This window comes from Microtus ochrogaster, unplaced genomic scaffold, assembly GCF_000317375.1.
Source record: "Microtus ochrogaster isolate Prairie Vole_2 unplaced genomic scaffold, MicOch1.0 UNK4, whole genome shotgun sequence".
NCBI classification, from domain to species: domain Eukaryota; kingdom Metazoa; phylum Chordata; class Mammalia; order Rodentia; family Cricetidae; genus Microtus; species Microtus ochrogaster.
The window spans coordinates 1298558-1318185 of NW_004949102.1; the positions used below are offsets into that span (position 1 = coordinate 1298558).

Below are 19628 nucleotides of genomic sequence, written 5' to 3' on the forward strand. Positions count from 1 at the left end.
TACGTAAAGGGGGTGACGACTGTACGTAAGAACCATGACGACTGTACGTAAAGGGGGTGACGACTGTACGTAAGAACCATGACGACTGTACGTAAGAACCATGACGACTGTACGTAAGAACCATGGCGGTTTATGAGAGAAGGAAGAATAAAGGCTGGCAAGGCTGTGCAAGCATCCTCTGTGGCTGACAAAGTTCTATTTCAGAACCTGGGAGGTTAGCAAAAGCTACGCATCTGCTTGATACTTGTAACTTATGAAACTATGCATGTTTGTAGGTAGTCTCATGTTTAAAATTTTCAAACCCAAGAGGCCTAAATGGTTTGGCTATTTCAAAATGAAAACACCACTAAACCATAAGTTGATTTCCAAAGTTTTGGGCCCGGGGAATAACAAAGCCAGGATCTGAGCCTTGTTTATATTGCTTGGCCACTCATCTTTTCCTGCCGTAATCACTGTTATTTCTATCATAAGGAGCATGGACTTTGCCAGGAAATGAGAATTAATGGTCCATGTGCTTTTATTGCAATTGAACTCCTATTTGTGATGATTTTAAAAAGATACTCCAGTTAAGGATGAAGTCAGGGTGCTTTTCTGTTGTTTCGGTGGTTTATTTCTGCAGCCAGCTTGTCGGCTAGTTGCTGTGAGCCTGGTAAACCACTGGATGTCAGGGTTCCTTCAGTTTTAGAAAGGTGGTTGGTTTGTTAAGGAACGAAATAAAACAGCTCTTTGATTAAAAGGGGGGAGGGTACATATTTTGGTGATAGTATTTTCACCTCGAGTTTATAGAAAATGTCATAATTTATATATGTATTTCAGGTTGGCCTCAAACCTGTGACCTTCCTCCCTCCCTGGGCCTCCAAATGCTGACTCCATATGCCACCAAGGCTAACTTTGTTTTAGTATTAGAAGAATGTGATTTGAAATTTTATAATCATATAGAACAAAAATGGAATGTTTTTCATCATTGAAGTTGCCCTTAACGTTTCTTTTGCGCTCTCTCTCTCTCTCTCTCTCTCTCTCTCTCTCTCTCTCTCTCTCTCTCTGTGTGTGTGTGTGTGTGTGTGTGTGCACCCACATGAGTGTGGCAGGATGGCAGCACAAGTGAATGTGTGTGCATATGGAGGCCAGAAGTCAGCATCCGATGCCATCCTTCTGAGCCTTTCTGACTAGGTAGGCTGGCCAGTCAGGGCACTTCAAGGATCATCCTGTTTCTGCCTCCCTAGTATTGGGATTATAAGCAGGCACACCACGTCTAAATTTTCCCTTGGGTTCTGGGATACAACTCAAGTCTTTAAGCTCACACGGCAAACATACTACCTACTGAGCTGTCTCCCCTCTTCCATAACATTTATTGGATGTTATGATCCAAGATTTATCTAGCTATTTACATAAAGTATTTAGCCTCAGACAATCCTATGCAGGAGATATTATTGCTGTCCATCTGACATAAATGAGAATACTAATTATATAGGTTAAGACACTTGTGCAAGGTCACACAAAATAGCACAGGCAGGATCTTAATCCCAGCTGACTGAGCCCAGGGCCAGCATTTGCTTGTGTACTTGGACTGTGCTGCCCCTTCACTGGTTCTTTTCGTCAGCATAAAACATCAGTGTTTAATTCTAACATAAAGTAAGAATTTGAAAAATTAGATTTACATATCACCAGATACATAAAGCTAGTATCTGGTGTGTAGCAGACACTGGAAACCAGCCTCAGAAGGAATTGTGGGTGACCTATAAAATCATGCAGTGATGTTTTACTGACAATTATTCATCAGAAAGACTAGTCGAAAAGACAGGAAGTAAAGAAATCTGTCTGTGTAATATGTAGTTGTTTAACAAAGAGAAATGGGTGACCATTTGCTTTTGAAAATCAAAACCGTCTGTAAAAAAAAAACTGTAGTCAGATGCCCATCGGGAGCCAGGCTTGGCTCCTGGCACAGTTTGTGGAACTCCCATCCTCTTGGAGCTGGAATCCAGAGGAAAGGGCTAAAGGACTTCACGGAAATGTAAATTGAGGTCAGAATCATCAGCTGCTAACGGTTTGCTCTTTCAGAAACCATTGCTCAGGCTGCTCTGAAACAACCTGTATCTCAAACGTAAAGCCAGTGGAGCGCCTTCATTCCCTGCCTGTTTCCCATTTCTCTTAGAGAATCCTTGCTCCCTCAAGCACCTGTGCCGGCTGAAGATTCGCAGACTTATGGGACTGCAGCGACTCTGCCAGCCAGCCTCCATGGAGAAGCTTCCTCTGCCGGCAGCGATTCGAAGATACTTATTATTTAAAGAATATGATCTCTATGGACAATAGCTAACGTTAATATCACTTTTCAATGATATTTTAAAATGCGATTCTTGAAGTGTTTCCAAATGTGGTTCCCCTAGAGAAGTCATTGGGATCGTTTTGTATTCTTAAGGGTATGTAAATCCATGGAGAATCTGGTAGTTGTGTCGTATCCCTATGGGAAGAACATGTACACTCCTAAAGACTTTCAGGTTCCTAAGACAAGCGGCGTCCTGTGTTTGAACTTCTACTGACTGTCTTCAGTTGTTACAAGTCTTCATCAAATCCTCGCTATCAGTTGAATGTCAATGACTGAGAGTCTAGGCTAAAAAGCAAATAACCACTTTCTTAAAGCCCCATACACATCTGCCAGCTGCTGGCCTCTTCTATTGTTAGAACCACTGTTCTAGAAAAGCTGCTGGGTACTTGCCGGCTCACCCTGTAACCTGGCTCCCCCACCCCCACCCCCAGCCTGCTACTCCTTGGCTCAGGTCCCCTAACAACTTCCTTGTTGTTCAATTTGAAAAACAACTTTCACCCCCTCTTCCTGTTGATTCTTGTAGCATCTCACTCCCATTTCCTGTTCCTTCCTTAGTTTTCGGCATACAGATTTGTCGCTCTTTCTCCTCTCAGCCCTTCTTCTGGCCTGTGTCTCTGCTGTGTGTCGCTCTTCCTCCAGTCCTCTAGAGACATGCCCTCTGGGAAACTCCATTCCCTGTTGCGATCCTATTGCTGGGGGATTATAGCATTTACAGATGAAGCTCAACCTTCTGTCTCCTGTGCTTCGGGTCTGACGGTGGCAAACGCTGCCGTAAAGGACATCTAAACACACAGATAGCTTCAGCTCAACATATCCTCAAATCCTCCCTTCACTTCCCCGGCACCTTCTGCAGTTCGACAGCAGCACCATCGATTCGCTTTGCAGGAGAAAAAGACCTGGTAGCGGTCTTGACCGGCCCTTCCCTTGCTGGGCATTTTCTCACCTGGCTCATTCAGTGTGCCAACTCACTCTCGTAATGCCACCATTTCCTGCCCAGTCCCACAGATTCCACCCTACATCTGACTGTAGTCTTCCTTTTCCTGAGACAAGACATTGTTGCTTCTCTGGCTTGCCTGCCTTTGTCTTCCCGAGTCTACACACAGCATTCCAGGATGACCTTTCAGAGACTTAACCATAGTTCATTCCCTTGCAGAACATCACCCCCATGATCGTGGGACATAAATCTTGAATTCTCACATGGCCTCCCTGCTTACCTATCTCCTTTCTCTTTAGCCTCTCTGCATCTCCCCTCCCACTCAGCAGAGTCATTGTAGCCGTGTCTTCTAGAGCAGATCCCCCAGGCTTTATGGTTTTATATAATAAAATATGGTTTTATTAATAAAAAACAAGGTCCATCTATAATCACCATTTCATTTTTTAAGAGGGGTAATTCCTTCGAATGCTAGACAACAAGATGGTGGTCAAGTCAGTTGTTAAAATGGATTGATATTAGCTTTGGAAGACTGGCCACACTGTTATCATCTCCACAGTGACACGCTAAACTTCACTGTGGTCCCCAAGTCTAAGGATTCCTTTAATGGGAATCACTATAAACCTCAGGACCTTTATGTTTCCATTACCCTCTACCCGATGATCTCTTTTTCCTTGCCCCTCTCCCATCAATTAACTGACCGCTACACTGCAGAGCTTGGCTCAGCTGTTGCTCCCTCTGAATGGAAGCCCCTGCCCAGAGCTGCTCTTAAGGTGTTGTACTCAGCTACGTCACACTAGACTGGAAGCTCCATGAGGGCAGGACCATGTTCGCTTTGTTTCCCAGTGTGTGCTCAGAGCCAAACACATTCCCTAGAATGTGAATGTTACACAAGAGCTAGACAGAAATAATCAGTGACTTCATGGTGAAACGAGAGGTTTGAATCGCTGACTTGGATGTGTACACTTAGTAATGTAATTTTTCAAGGGATTATTCTTACATTTTAATAGTGTATTTTTTACATTTATTTTGTTGTGAGAAGGAATATTCTCTTGGTAGTAATTTTCCACTAGTTTGTAAATTTTCTGACATGCATTTGCTTTCAGTTATCCTTGAAAAATAAGTAGGTCTGGAAAGAAATCTGTATCCTTAGGGTTATGGCTCTACTGTATTATATTTCCTTGAGTATTTTTAATACAAATCATATCATAATATGTTTACTTTGAACTGTGATGTTTCATGTATAAGAGTTCATAATTTTTGTACTGCTTTCTTCATTGTGCTTAAAATGTATTCTTATAGATACTGCTTTAAATAAATGAAAAATAAAACCAAAGCTGTAAGTCTGCTGTTTGACACTTCAGATATTATATGTATTTGGGGTAAATAAGCGCAAGAACTATTTGGATATAAAGATATAAACTGGGTGTACATGGTAAGGGTTTTAAGGTTATTGCCTTGACTTTTTGAAAGAACAGAATTTTTCATAAGAATTAGAAATGGTGCCGTATCTGAAACTCGTTACAATTTGGACTTTTCAGACAGTGCTTCCATTTTGGGGAGAGCCAGGTGGAAAAAAGAAAGAATTCCTGTCTAACAAGGACTGTGTAAACCCTCCCGTGTCACTTTATCTGGAAGAGGGCAACAGCTGCTCCCCACGGCCAGGCTAAGCAGCCAAGCATGCTACAGCGGTGCCAATGTCCCCAGTGTGCACTGGCGAAGTGTGGAAGCCATCTCCCCATGCTGCCAAGCCGCTTGGGGCTGTTTTGGTCACTCTAGCTCTTGCTAGAGTCATTCAGAGAACCCGGGTGGGAAACAGTGGAAATGATCTCCCCCTGAGTGGGTTTCGAGTTAACTTTCAGGCTGCAGTCAAGTCATACCTGAAAGCTTGTTCTTCTTGAGGAATTTGGTTTAATCATTTAACATTACATGACATATTCCCATGTGGAAAGGACAATGCAGAAGGCGAGGAGAAAATTATTTAAACATGCAACTCGGCCTTCAGTGCAGGATTTCTAAAAGATCAATATATGTATCACACAGCATAAAAAATACAAGAGTCATGACAGAAAATACTTAATCTTTTTAATAATCCCATTGACTAGAAATTCTTATCAAAATTTGAGTTTTAAGTCCCATTACTCTTGTGTATGCACCTACCTCCCAAATCACAAATTGTTTAAGATATATAAAAAATTATATCTACTTCAATTTATTCATTAAAATATTAACATTACACATGCATATACACATAAATACACTATAGTACATGTGTAGGATATATGTGCACTTAATGTAACATTTCTGTACATATACACATTCTAATATATCATACCATTGCAATGCCATATTGTCTTAGTTAAGGTTTAATTGTTGTGATCAAACACCATGACCAAAAGCAGCTTCAGGAGAAAATGGTTTCTTACAGCTAGTAGCCAGGGAAGTCAGGCAGGAACCTGAGGCAGGAACCTATGAAGAAGCCATGAAGGGGTGCTTGTTATCATTTATACCACTGGTGAACCAAGGCCTGTCCCAAAAGGGGCGGTCCCCAGAAGGGGCAGTAGCAGGTCCCCTTGACTCGTGAGAGATAGATATGCCATACAGAGAGAGTTGGGGCATAGAGTTTATTTAGTGGGTTATATAGGTGAAAGGGAAGGGGAGGGAATAAAGGAAGAAGGGAAGAGATAAAGGAGAGAGGCAGAAGCTACTTATCCAGAAGAAGGGCTGAGAGAGAGGCAGGGGAGAGAGAAAGTATAGGCATGCAGGAACAGCACAGGCTGGAGAAAAGGCTGGAGACCAGCTTGGCCCAATGGAAATGGGTGGGGCTTGTCTCTTAAAGGGACAGGGTACCCAGGTGACAGACCAGACCAAACCAGCAGATTACAACAGTGCTTTTAACTGGCTTGTTCTCCATGGGTTGCTCAGCCTGCATGTATGTCATCCAAGAACACTTATCCAGGGGTGGCATCACCCAAATTGATCTATAATCTAGATCAATCTATAATAAAAAAAAAAATGGCTCACAAACTTGCCTAGAGGCTAATCTCATGGAGGCATCTTCTCCAGTTGAGAGTTCATATTCAGAAATGACTCTAGTTTATGACAAGTTTACCCAAACTAACCAGTACATGTATATGATACTAGAACATGTACTTTTGGATGAAGCATGCATTACCTTAAGTGCAATATTCCAGGCACAGAAAGATAGAAATCACAAGATCTCACTTGATGTGGGACTTCCCTCTGTACGCTGTGATTACCATTGATGAATAAAAAACTGCTTTGGGCCTACAGCAGAGCAGAGCTAGGCGGGGAGACCTGGACTCAATGCTGGGAGAAAGAAGGGCTGAGTGGAGGGACACCATGGAGCTGCCACTGCCTGAGATAGGCGTGCTGAAACTTTGCTGGTAGGCCACAACCTTGTGGTGATGCACAGATTAATAGAGATGGGTTAAACTAAGATGTAAGAGTTAGCCAATATGAAGCTAGAGCTAATGGGCCAGGCCGTGATTTAATTAATATAGTTTCTGTGTGATTATTTCGGTTCTGGGCGGCTGGGATGAACAAGTGGGCCTTCCTCCAACACTTATTTGCAGAATCTCAAAAGACAAGACAGAAGCAGAATATAGGAGTTACCATAAATTGTTAGGTAAAAGACGGTGTTGGGTATGTTTCAATCAAATGATACCAATTATCAGACATTAATAATTTTTAAATGTTTATACAAACATGGTGACTGTCATTAATAACAAATGCAGTGTATATTTGCACGTGAATTACTTTTCTCCTTTTTCTAATGGAATATTTGGAAGCAGGCAACCTAAGGATTGAAGGGTTTATTTTGGTTCATGGTTTGAGAGGGTCCAATTCATTGTGATGGAAGAGGCATAGCCATAAGAGCATGAGGCTGTTTTCTCACATTTGGCTGAATAAGGAAACGGAATATTGAAAGTTGGTTGGCACCCATCTGGCTGTCTTTTGGCTTGTTCACTGAGTCTAGATCCCTAGCCAATGGGGTAATACCACAAACTTTAGGATGGGTCTTCCCTCCTACATTAATCCTCTCTAGAAATGCCCTCACAGGCATACCCAGAGGTATGTCTTCTAAGTGATTCTAAATCCAGACAAGTTGACAATGAGGATTAGCCATCACAATGTAAACATCCCCAGAAGAGTTTTGCTTCTTGTTCTGCCGAGACATGAGAAGAGTTGTCCCTACCTGCTCACTCATCTCCTACCTGCACACTCATCCTCCATGAAACCATCCATTGCCATGCCTTTTTCCACTATGCTGGACTGCAGAAGAGGCTCAGCTCCACGCTCATCTTTCATAAAGCAACCTGCCACCATGCTTTCTCCACTTTGAGGGGGGTGTATCTCTTCAAACATGAGTGAAATCAATTCTGCATCCCGCAAATTTATTTTTGTTTGGTATCTGGTCACATCAATTAGAAAAACAACCATTCCAGAAAATTGGGGCCAGATAGTTGAGCCATTGCTTTGCTAAAGCTGTTGAGGTGGGTTATAGACTTTCTGAACTAGTTTGTAGAAGTGAGGAAGTTTGGAACTTCAGGCTAAACGCATCCAAGAACACTCAAGAGTGTTGATTCTAATGACAACCTGAAAGCTGGAATGTCAACATAAGACAGGTAATGCAAACTTGCTCATGCGTTCTCACAGGAAGATGAGGGAAGAATCAGGACCTTGAATAGAGATCATTGATGACATATTATGGCAAAGCATCAGACTGCATTCTGCCCATGTCTTAAAATTTTCAGTGACTCTAAACTAAAAAGTAATAACTAAGTATTTTGGCAAAAGAATATAGCATAATATCCAGGCTGTGGCATAGTTTGTACTCACTTCTTCTAGCCAGATTATGGCGAGCAAATAGAGCAAAAAGATAGGAAAAATGTGGTGTTTGACAAGGAAAGATACTTGGACCTCAGTTAAAAACAGTGTGGTAGATGCAATTGTTACAGATTTTAATGACTGTGGCTATGATCTAAGAGACTCACATATGACTTGAACTGGCACCAAAATTTGATGCCGTGTTGTATTTATAGGCCCACAAGATGCAAGAGTGAGGGGGCCATGTAAACTTACTTACAACTTCAGAAGGCCTTTGAGACCAGACAACATGTAGCAAGGTTGGATTCTCTACAAGACCTCTTGAGCAGGCTGGTATAGAGCTGTGGACACACAGCCTAAGCTACTGTGGGGTCTCTAGGATCCTGAGGGGGCCAGAAATTTGGATATCTGCTGAGGAAAGTTGAACGTGTCAAGTGGAGGTAGCCCGAGGAAGACCATGTAGGATGCAAACAAACTAGTTGTAGAAGGACTGCCTACGCCCATTAGTGCCCAGATGTCACCCCATGCATGACCTGGACCAGCAGCTACAATGCCTGGTACTTTTCTTTCTGGGTTGCTGCCTTCCTTAAGTGTGATCTCTCCTTGTTGTGTCTCTTCCCTCCTCCCTCTTGGGATGACAGTGTTTACTCTGTGCCATTGTTTGATGCATGTATGTGACATGTTCTGAGATTTTTTTTTTAACATGGGTTCATAATAAAGACATCACCTTGAGTTTTAAAAGAGGCCTTGGACTTTCAAACTGTATCAGAGTTGTAAGGCTAAATTTCACTAAAGACATTTTGTGTGATGAGATGGACATAGCCAGTGGGGGCAGGGATAGAATGCTATAATTTGAATATGAAATGCACCTCACAGGTTCATGTCCTTGAACACTTGTATATCTGAACACACATTTGAAGAGCTGGTGTTGCTGTTTTGAAGGTGACAGAAGTTTTAGGAGGTGAGACTGAGCTAGGGGAAGTATGAGGGAACCTTGAGACTTCATAACCAGGTTCACTTTGCTAACCTGTGTCTGTTTCCTGGCTGCTGACCCAATGTAACCAGTTCCTGTGTACTCCTGCTACATCGCCTGCCATCAAACCTTCCCCAACATGGTAGATGGTGGACTACATTCTCTCAAACCATAAACCAGAACAAATCCTCCCTCCTCTCCAAAACCGCCCAAAAAAAGAGAAAGAAAAAGACTTTCGATAGTCTCACCATAAAAAAGATAAGTATGTGAGACAATACATATGCTTATTCCCTCAATTTAATCATTCTATAATTATAATACATATTTTAAAACAGCACGTCCTATCTCATCGATAAATGAATGGAATTTTGTCCACTAACAAACATTTTGAAAATATGAACCGCTTTAGCACTCTTAGATGAATCATGCAACTACATCTATCTGATCATTAAGACAGACACTGAACCAGTGTATAATTATATGCTTTACACATTACTGGTTTCTAGATTCTGAACAAGCTGTAAGCATATCAACCATTACACATACATAAAGTAGGTACATGAGAAACCTGCATTCACGTGTTATTATTACACAGTGACAGAATTAGCGCTTAAGGTGCAGAAGTAAAAAGGTTAATTTTAAGGAATTGGACTACAAGCTGTCAGGATGACATCTGAGAACATTCAAGCCTATGCTGGAGCCGTGTGTGGTACCTCACTAGCATCTCTCAGTATTTTGACACAAGACTCACAGGACAAAAGCTTAGCACAGAACTTTTGAGCCTAGCACATAAAAACCTCCCATCTTCTCTGGTTTTATGAAGCCCTCGTCATCTGTTATTGTCAAGGGAGGAAAGGGGCTTCTTATGGGAAGAGAGGTGTAGGAAGAGGAAGAGCAGACTGATTTGACCTCAACAGCCCATGTTGTATAACCTTAGGGAGTGCTGGGGATGTCTGGGGATTTGCTGCTTTCATCAGGAGACAGTCTAGTAATCTGAATCGGGGCACTGGGAGTGTCCGAGTTCTAACATTGGACTAACGGGCAGTTCCATCACAGGGCCTGAGCAGGAACACACATTCTGCACTTCAGGTTCCAATAACAAGGCAGCCATTGCTTTTACCTTGTCAGTTTTCCCTGCTGGAATTTCTCAAGGAGGTTCAAGCTAGTGTGTTGTAGACACCTAAGCTATTAAAGTTAGAAAGTGTGGGGTATTACTTGGGGCATTTATCTTTGAGTTGAGTGGGAGACACCAGTATCTAGTTCTTTCTGTTTGAACTCGAGTCCATGTTCTTGTTTCAAGCACAGTATTAGTCATACTCTGAAAATTCAGTGAGTACCCTTGGCATTCAGGGGTTGGTCCTGAACATGTGGACACCTCTGAAAATCTGAAACTAAATTGCTTTAAAATGATTTTAATGTAACAATACTTCTATCCAACTTTGCTTGGAGGAGGCTAACGTTAGCTTGGGCTTTGCTTTGACTCATTGGCCCCCTAAACAGTGGGGTCTTCTGGCTCAGAGGAAAGTGCTCAGTCCTTGGGCTGGTAGCACATGATTCAATTGTTTTGTTTTGTTCTGTTTTGTTTTGTTTTGTTTTGTTTTCTGTGCCGTTAAATCCATCAAGAGCAGCAGATGAGATCCATCAAGACAGCACAAGCCTTCTGCTTTCACCAATCCCAGTGGTCCCCAGTCCCAGAGCAACAGAAATGGCTTGGCCAGCTTCTGGCATTTTCATACTTGTTCTGAAAGGTCTCACAAACACACATGCACGCACGCACGCACGCACGCACACGCACCGCCATCACCACACACGCCCTAATATCCAAACATGCAAAACTTGAGCTAAAAGTGAGATTTCCTAACCTGCGAAGGGTGTCAACTGGTAAGGAATCATATAATAACCATGAAAAACAGCCCCAGGTAGGAAACAAAGGAAGATGGAGATTACGGGAGCATCTGGGGAGAATCCGTAAAGACTGGCTCTCAAGAAGTCCTGAGAACTTCAGAAGGAAAGGTCAGTTACAGCGGTGAGTCTGAAAACACAGTGCTTTGGATTTTCCTGGCAGAACCGCCATGAAAGAGCCCAGTGTGTCTGCGGAGCGAAGCATAAGCATTCCCCCCATTCCTAGGCCTTCTGCTGACCCCAGTGCCCTCCTACCCGCCTCAGCGCAGGATCCAAGTGCTTCAGCTGCTGTTTCCCAGCTGGACGAGCAGCTTCTAGGCAGATGCAGTCCTGAGCTGAGGAGAAGGCGTCCCAAGGAAAGCATCCGCGGCGTGGTTAACCCACGGTGTGGTTAAAGCTTTCTTCGTCACAAGCACAGAAGAGCAAATCTGCCCCAACACCCTGGGTTCTAACTCCGGTTGCCCCGGAATCCATGAAGGAGCTTCTCCTCCACCACAAGCAAAACTTTGTTTATTGGAACTTCAGTTGATGAGGATACGGTCTGTTTCCTGTCTCCTAAGAGGGACTTCACACACACACACCTCTACTGTATGAGGTGAAAGGATTAATGGAAGGAATTCAGTTATTTCTTTCTCATTTTTGAATTTCTTTTTCTTCCAATTTGTATGTTTAGCTTGACAGTCTTAATACTGCTAGTTCATCTTTCATTTGCACACATTCCAATTATTTTTATGTGTTTGAGTCAGATAAACATAGGATCAGCTATATGTGACCAACCATCCAGATTCCATTTCACACTTGAGTCTTTCAGTGTGTCTGTCTTTCCTTTTGACACATTTTGTTCTTTTTTTTCTTTCTTTTTTTTTTTTTTTTTTTTTTTTTTTGGTTTTTCGAGACAGGGTTTCTCTGTGGCTTTGGAGCGTGTCCTGGAACTAGCTCTGTAGACCAGGCTGGTCTCGAACTCACAGAGATCCGCCTGCCTCTGCCTCCCGAGTGCTGGGATTAAAGACGTGCGCCACCATCGCCCGGCCTCCTTTTGACACATTTTAAAATGCCAGACAGTAACAAAAGTGTGAGAAGCAGCTCGGAGCTACCGTAATCATAACCATCACTTGTTAGCTGGATGAATATAAAGATATTTTTTTTTAATTCTCAGAACTCATTTTCTCTTTTGTCAAATGGAATAAATCACATTTATTCATCAAAGGTTATCTCACAGAGTGTTAGAATAGAGATTAATAGAGGGAGGTCATATTATGCTATACTGCCTGGCACACTGGCTCTAAAATCCATTTTGTAAACTATTAAGTGTTATACAATTGTAAGATGTTATTATAAATAGCCCTAATAATTTTAAATTTGACTCACACTCTCTGCCACAAGTTGGCATTGCTGGGAGACTTGCTTGTCTGCCAAGTCTGAGAGAGCAGGCTTGATAGGGGAATCTTCAGTTCTCATCTGATCCCTGGGGCATGTGTTTGCCCTCTGTCCAGAGCTTGGCCGTTCCCTGACCTTCTCCCCTGGGAGTCTTTCCCTGGGCTTCTGAAAAGCTCCAACAAGCAGCAACGAGCAGAGTCGGAAGCTTAATTTCCTCAGGAACTACTGCACAGCTTCAGCCTCATCACAAACTATCTGTAAGAGATGTGGAAACTTCACGACCTTCCCTACACGTGGGAAACACGTTAGGGAGGGATTAGGGAAAATTTAATAATAATTATAAAGCAGGCAAAAATCCTTGACGTTTGTAGAATAAAAGAGTTTTCCATTTCCCCGTGCTTAGAAACAACAATATAACATGATTTTTGTGTCTCCAAGGCAACTTAGGGACAATTAAAACAAAATAAAACGTATGTGTGGCCTGGTGGCAGTTGCCTGAACTCCCAGCTACATAGGAAGCTAATGCATGAGGATCACATGTCTATTAAGGTTGCAGAGTGAGTTTAAGACCAATCTTAGGAAACTCAGTGAGATCCTATCTCAAAGGAAAATATGGCTGGGGGTTCAGCTCAGTGGTAGAGTGGTTCATTGACACGAACAGGGTCCTGGGTCCAGTTCACAGAATCACTATAAATAAACAAGTAAATAAAATATAAGGCATTCGGGGCTGGAGAGATAGCTCAAGTGGTTAAGAGCACTGCCTGCTCTTCCAAAGGTCCTGAGTTCAATTCCCAGCAACCACATGGTGGCTCACAACCATCTGTAATGAGGTCTGATACCCTCTTCTGGCCTGCAGATATACACACAGACAGAATATTGTATAAATAATAAATAAATAAATATTTTAAAAATATATAAGGCATTCATGATATGAATAAACATATCACCCTGAGGTTGAGCTGCCTCTTAGGCGGTTGGGCTGGTTCTTAGCTCACACACCATGAGTGAAAGGTAACCAAAACACATGGACTGTGAGCCCTACGTGTTTGGGTGTCCAAAAGCAAGAGAAAATTAGGAGAGGTGGTCATGTGTTACAAATAGGAAGGCTTTCTCTGAAGGCAGTAAACAAAAAGACCTAGGGCTGGGGGTTCCGCAGTCTGGTTCCACAGCTACAAATGTAGTGTGATAGTGTTGGTTTGCATAGCATGCCAGATGCCTTGAGTTTGACCACAAAGGGAAACCTACAGAATCAGCTAGCCCAGGGGCTGGCCAGATGGCTCAGAGGTTAAGAGCACTGGCTGCTCTTCCAGGGGTCCTGAGTTCAATTCCCAGCAACTACATGGTGGTTGAGAACCATCTGTAATGAGATCTGGTGTCCTCCTTTGGCATGCAGGCAGAACACTGTATATATAGTAAATAAACAAATCTTAAAAAAAGAACAACAACAAACAAAAGAATCAGATAATCCGAACTTGTGGAAGATAACTGACTCCTGACTGAGTACAGGTGACAGTAGATGGCTTGGGCAGTATATAGGGACACTGGCAGTGGGACCAGGATCTAACTCTAATGCATGAACTGACTTTGTAGAGCCCAGTCTCTATGATAGAGATACCTTGCTTAGAGCGGGTGGGAGGTGGGGAAAGGGAGTTGGAGGAGGGACTGGGAGAAGAGGAGGAAGGGAAAACTGGGGAACTGCAAAAAATAATGTTTTTTTTTTATAAAAATGAATCATCTTAGAATAGAACAAACAACAAAACAAAACAAAAACCTTTGAATCACCCCAGATCCAGTGATTATCATGATTTCTGTCATTTTTAAAAGCTGCAGTTTCAATTTCATGGCTAAATATTCCTGCCCCGCTGCTTTGTGATACTTTGTTTTTGAAATACTCCCTGAACTCTTAATAACTGTCCTAGGCCTTGAAGACAGCAAGTGGAATGGACAGGACTCCTGCCTTTGGAAAACCGCTCTCCCTACTTAAAACAAGCAATCTATGAGCAAGCAGTCTGTGAACTACATTTGTGGGAACCAGAGCTCCTCCGTTCTGGGGTCTCAGGGTCTGAGTGCAGCTCAGGAGGCACACGAAGGCTTTGCGGGCAGGCGGGGAGGGAGGAAGCCTGATGGGTAATGGGCAGAGCAGCTCAGAGTAGTTCAAATTCACTTCAGCATGGCTCAAGCGCGGGTTCTGGAAGGGGATCCACAAAAAGCAGGAAGTGGGGGCCGAAACCTTAGCTAAAGGTTCAGTCTGAAGGACAATGGAAGGCGTTAGGGAGTTTTAGACAGGGAATGACCTGGTGACGTCTGTGTTCCTAAAAGGTTACTCTGGCTGTGCTGTGGAAGATGTGGGGGAGGAAGGAGGGCAAGAGGCGAAAACATAAGAGAAACTTCAGTCCATTGCTAACCAGAAAGTGCAAGCAGCGCAGAGGCACAGGGGATCAGCCCGAAATAAAGCAGGAATTCCGAGGCGCTTGGAGCAGAGAAACCGAGACTTACGCCTACACACCACCTCACTATGAGAGAAGTGACACAAACACTGAAGCCCTACCCAGTGGTGGGTGTGTGAGCCTCCACTGGGGTGAAGAAACTGCAGAGAAAAAGCAAGAAGCTGATCTTAGGCAGTTTGAGACACTTGGAGATTATCTGGGTGTTTTCATGGACCACCAGTCAGCCCAAAGATCTTAGCTGAGTAAGATAACACATTGGTGTCCATCCTGGACTTTTGGGATCCCTTACACTTACTGAAATTAAATACCATATGCCAAATCTCATAGAGATGGGGTCTATTTTACCATTAAGGAAAGGGTCCATAGAAATGAGTTTTAGTTAGCAAATAGATATTGTATGTCATATAACATAAATATTAAATATTATTTAAAATTTAATTCACATAATGCATATCTTGTGCTGTCTTTTGTAGCTTCAGATAGATAAGAATGCCTGTAACAGAAACTGTCTTGAAATATGAACAGTTCTAGAAGTTACCAAGTTCTCCCTGAAATTTGATCCTAAAGTAGAAAGACAAGCAATGATACAGTCTCTTCACACCTCAAAGTATCAGCCACCAGTAGGACAGAAGCCATCACCAAAATAGTCTCTAACAAGTGGGGTTTTCCTCCATGTAGTGTTAGGCGGGTTGTTCTATACACACAGGTGTTGGGAGAGCACTGCTACTACCTTTGCATGAGGAATGCACACGGAAAAGCAAAAACGAACATAGAAAGAGCGTTTGGAAAGAAGAGGGCCAAAGCATGCTACGTACATATATGAAAATGTCATCATGAGAACTAGAAAGATGGCTCAGTGCTTAAGAGCACAAATGACTCTTGGGAAGGACCCAGGTTCAGTTCCCAGTACATGGTAGCTCACAAACATTTTTTAAAAAAAAAAAAAAAAGAGAAAAGAAAAGAAAAGCCTAGGCAGTTTGGACGCTCACCTTACTAGACCTGGATGGAGGTGGGCGGTCCTTGGACTTCCCACAGGTCAGGGAACCCTGATTGCTCTTGGAGCTGATGAGGAAGGGGGACTTGATCGGGAGAGGGGGAGGGAAATGGGAGGCGGTGGCGGGGAGGAGGCAGGAATCCTTAATGAATAAATAAATTTAAAAAAAGAAAAGAAAGAAAATGTCACAATGAACTTCATCATGTGTGTAATATCTTCAAATAAAACCCAAAAAGCAAAGAAGCAAAACAATAAGCGGAATACTGGCCCTCTGGAAAGACTGGTACACCACTGACTTCTGGCTGTCTTGATGACCTCTGTCTCCCCGTCTCCTGGAGTCCCTATGTGTATCAGGACACTTGCCTATACGATAGCCTTTTGGGCAACATGACATGTGATAGATATATACAGGGTAATATTGGAGAGAAGCACACAGTGCTAGGTGATAATAAAGACCTCGGTAGCTTGACCTTCAGAACTCACGTCAAATGTTCAACATTTGTGAGCCCTCAGCGCGAGTAGGGCGCAGTGCTGAGAGCTTTGAGAGCATGGGGTGGGCGGGCGCTACCTTCCTAAGCCACCAGGGAACTTTCTGCTGGGCTGCACCTCCGCCCCCACATCTTCTTCTGTGCAGGGCTCTGGCTCCTCTCCGGCGCCTGGCTGGGCTGCTCTCCACTGCTGTTGCCAGCTGTCTACTCTCTTCTCCCTCAAGTCTCAACTCCTTGAGGGCAGAAACTGAATCGGTTTCTATTTTCCCGTCCGCAGTCCTAGCTTGCAGCACAGCCGTATCCCACAGCAAGTAGAGAGTGACTGTGTACACAAGCAGCCAGGGACACTTTCGGGGAGAAACTTAGAAGGGGGGAAAAACTTGAAAGAGAAAACTCAGTTTTTCCTTAACGAGTAAATGACATTATTACTAGACATTATATATCTTAGTGAATCAGAGAATCAAGCACAATGAAAAATTGTCACCAAGGCAGTGACCTTTTTAAAATAAGGCATACTAATCTTGAAAAGGCTTTGTGGTCTTATACTATCATTGTCTCTAAATACAATGAACAAAAATACCAAGTAAAAATTCCAAAATAGAGTTCGAGGCCAGCCTGGTCTACAAGAGCTAATTCCAGGACAGGCTCCAAAACCACAGAGAAACCCTATCTCGAAAAACCAAAAAAAAAAAAAAAAAAAAAAAAAAAAAAAAAAAAAAAAAAAAAAAAAAAAAGAGTTAGTTCCAGGACAGGAACCAAAAGCTTCGGAGAAACCCTGTCTTGAAAATAAAAAAATAAAAAAATAATAAAAAAATCCAAAATAGAAAATGCTGACTCTTAGAACACATGTACAACTGGATTTTTTTTCTTGATGTAAAAATAAGTTCCAAGAAAATTTACATTATTCATCATATGTTAGTCAAAGCCAGGAATAGGTGGCAGTGTTTAGTTACACAGCAGAATTTTAACAAATGGATTTAAAGTTTGTAGAAATACTTCTAAGTAGATATTATGAAGTCTGATGGACTGTGAGTTATGTTGTTAGCATCACATGGACTGACAGTAAATATAATAAGATGTTCTTCAGAGGAAGATATTATCAAGAGACAAGTTTTTTTTCAATGATGTTGCCACATGGTAAGACATTTTAACGCTGACTCTTTGGTGTCACTTTCAGAGTCGTTTATGGTGCACTCAAGACTTGACAGAAGAAACTCATGGAAGGCTATATTTATTCTGGATCATTAAAATGAGCAAACTAAAAATATAAGGAGTGGTTTTCTAAGCATTTTCAGTACAATATAAACAGGAGTTTTCTATAGACCTAAGCCATTTGTCAAGGGATATTTTTATTGACGATGTTCAAATACAACACAGATGGAAATGACAGAGGATTAAGCATTTCAAAGGTCCTTTCAGATCCGAGTCTATTATCCTAAGAATATCAGTGCAATTATTTTATGGTCTCACATCATGTATGTTATAATATGCATGCATAGAACCCTTTTCCAGATCTGTGTTCAAACACCATCTCATTATAGAAACCTCTTGAAATGTCCTCCCCAAACCTTACTTCCCGTATCCTGTTTGATCATCTCTGCAGTCCTTCTGTTTGCTGTGCTTTGTTGTCTATGTTTGTGAATTCTAACATATGGTGTGTATTCAGTAATTTTCAAGACAACAATGAGCTACATCTATCAGAAACTTAAAGGAAGAGAGTAAAACACAGTTCTCCTAATTTTACATAATTATTTACTCCTAAATCTTTGCACTGACCAATGTGCCATGGGTCTAATGTGTCATTAATAATGAATTTTGCTAAATTTATATTCATTTCATTGTTTTAAAAGCAGTTTTAGCATATTTGTGATTAATTTTATGTAAAATGTCACTGTTATCACTGTTAAGCTGAATAATTCATTTCATTCACCAGATTTATATATCTATAATAGCTTGGTGGCACTGCCAAAACTCAAATCCATCTTTTGATTAAAAAAAAAAAAGCACCATGTGTTCCACAAAAATGTGTGCTACTGATTCAAAATAAGAAATAAGGCCAATACTGTTAATTACCTTCCCTGACCATCATTCAGCGTGGTAACGAATCACAAATATTCTGTATCTTCAAAACACAAAAGTAATTTTAAGAAGTTAGTTAATCATTTATAGTTTCACTATTCCCTATCTGAAATGTGTCCTTTGATTCTGACGGCAGAACACTATGAGTTAAAATAAAGCATACTTAACTGACTCATTCATGCAAGAGTGGGGTTAGAAAACTCATACTCTTTGACTTCAGTTGCACGACCAAGCTACAGAAAGTGAGATTCTGCAGTGGCAGAGAGACAGACACATATCCACAGGCCAGAACCGTCCATCAGTGTCCTTACAGCAATGTCAGTTTCTTTTCCACAGACGTGCCAAACAATATACTAGAGGAGTCTTCTTGACAAATAGTATTAGGATGAGTAGGTGTCTGTCTATGTGTCTGACTATTTGTCTGTCTGTCATCTATATCTATCTGTCCATCTATCAAATCTATCTGTCATCTATATCTATCTATCTATCTATCTATCTATCTATCTATCTATCTATCTATCTATCTATCTATCATCTATCTATCTATCATCTATAAAATCTATCTGTCTGTCCATGTGTCTGTCATCTATATCTATCTATCTGTCTGTCTGTTATCTATATCTATCTATCTAATCTATCTAATCTATCTGTCTGTCATCTATATCTATCCATCCATCTATCAAATCTATCTATCTGTCTGTCATCTATATCTATCTATCTATCTTTCTATCTATCTATCTATCTATCTATCTATCTATCAATCTATCTATTTATCTATCTATCTATCATCCATCAAATCTATCTGTCTGTCCATGTGTCCGTCATCTATATCTATCTATCTGTCTGTCTGTCATCTATATCTATCCATCCATCTATCAAATCTATCTATCTGTCTGTCATCTATACCTATCTATCTTTCTATCTAGCTATCTATCTATCTATCTATCTCTATCTATCTATCTCTGTCTATCTATATATCTATCTAATCTAATCTATCTGTCTATCTGTCTGTCTATCTCTTTGTCAGTCATCTATATCTATCAATGTATATATACATCCATATATATGTATATCTTATGTTCTACACACAAAAAATTTTAGTCAAAATGGGTTATAAACCTAAATCTAAAAAGCAATCTGTACTTTGGAGCAAAACACAGGAATAAATCTTTGCATAGTGGGATTAGAAATGATGTTTTAACTATCAACACCAAGAAACAGCTGATAGAATAAAAGTTGATAAAGTGGACCTCATTTTCCAAA

The 19628-nt window shown here is 41.5% G+C and overlaps 1 protein-coding gene across 1 annotated transcript in view; it reads left to right on the plus strand.

The window, feature by feature from the left end:
* The window catches only part of Asb15 (ankyrin repeat and SOCS box containing 15), a 49119-nt gene extending 44588 nt beyond the window's left edge, over nucleotides 1-4531 (plus strand). Inside the window, exon 10 of the mRNA XM_026788593.1 lies at nucleotides 2153-4531. Coding sequence (XP_026644394.1) covers nucleotides 2153-2310 — 158 coding nt within the window. The 3' untranslated portion in view covers nucleotides 2311-4531. The remainder of the gene's footprint in view (nucleotides 1-2152) is intronic.
* The last annotated feature ends 15097 nt before the right edge of the window (nucleotides 4532-19628 follow it).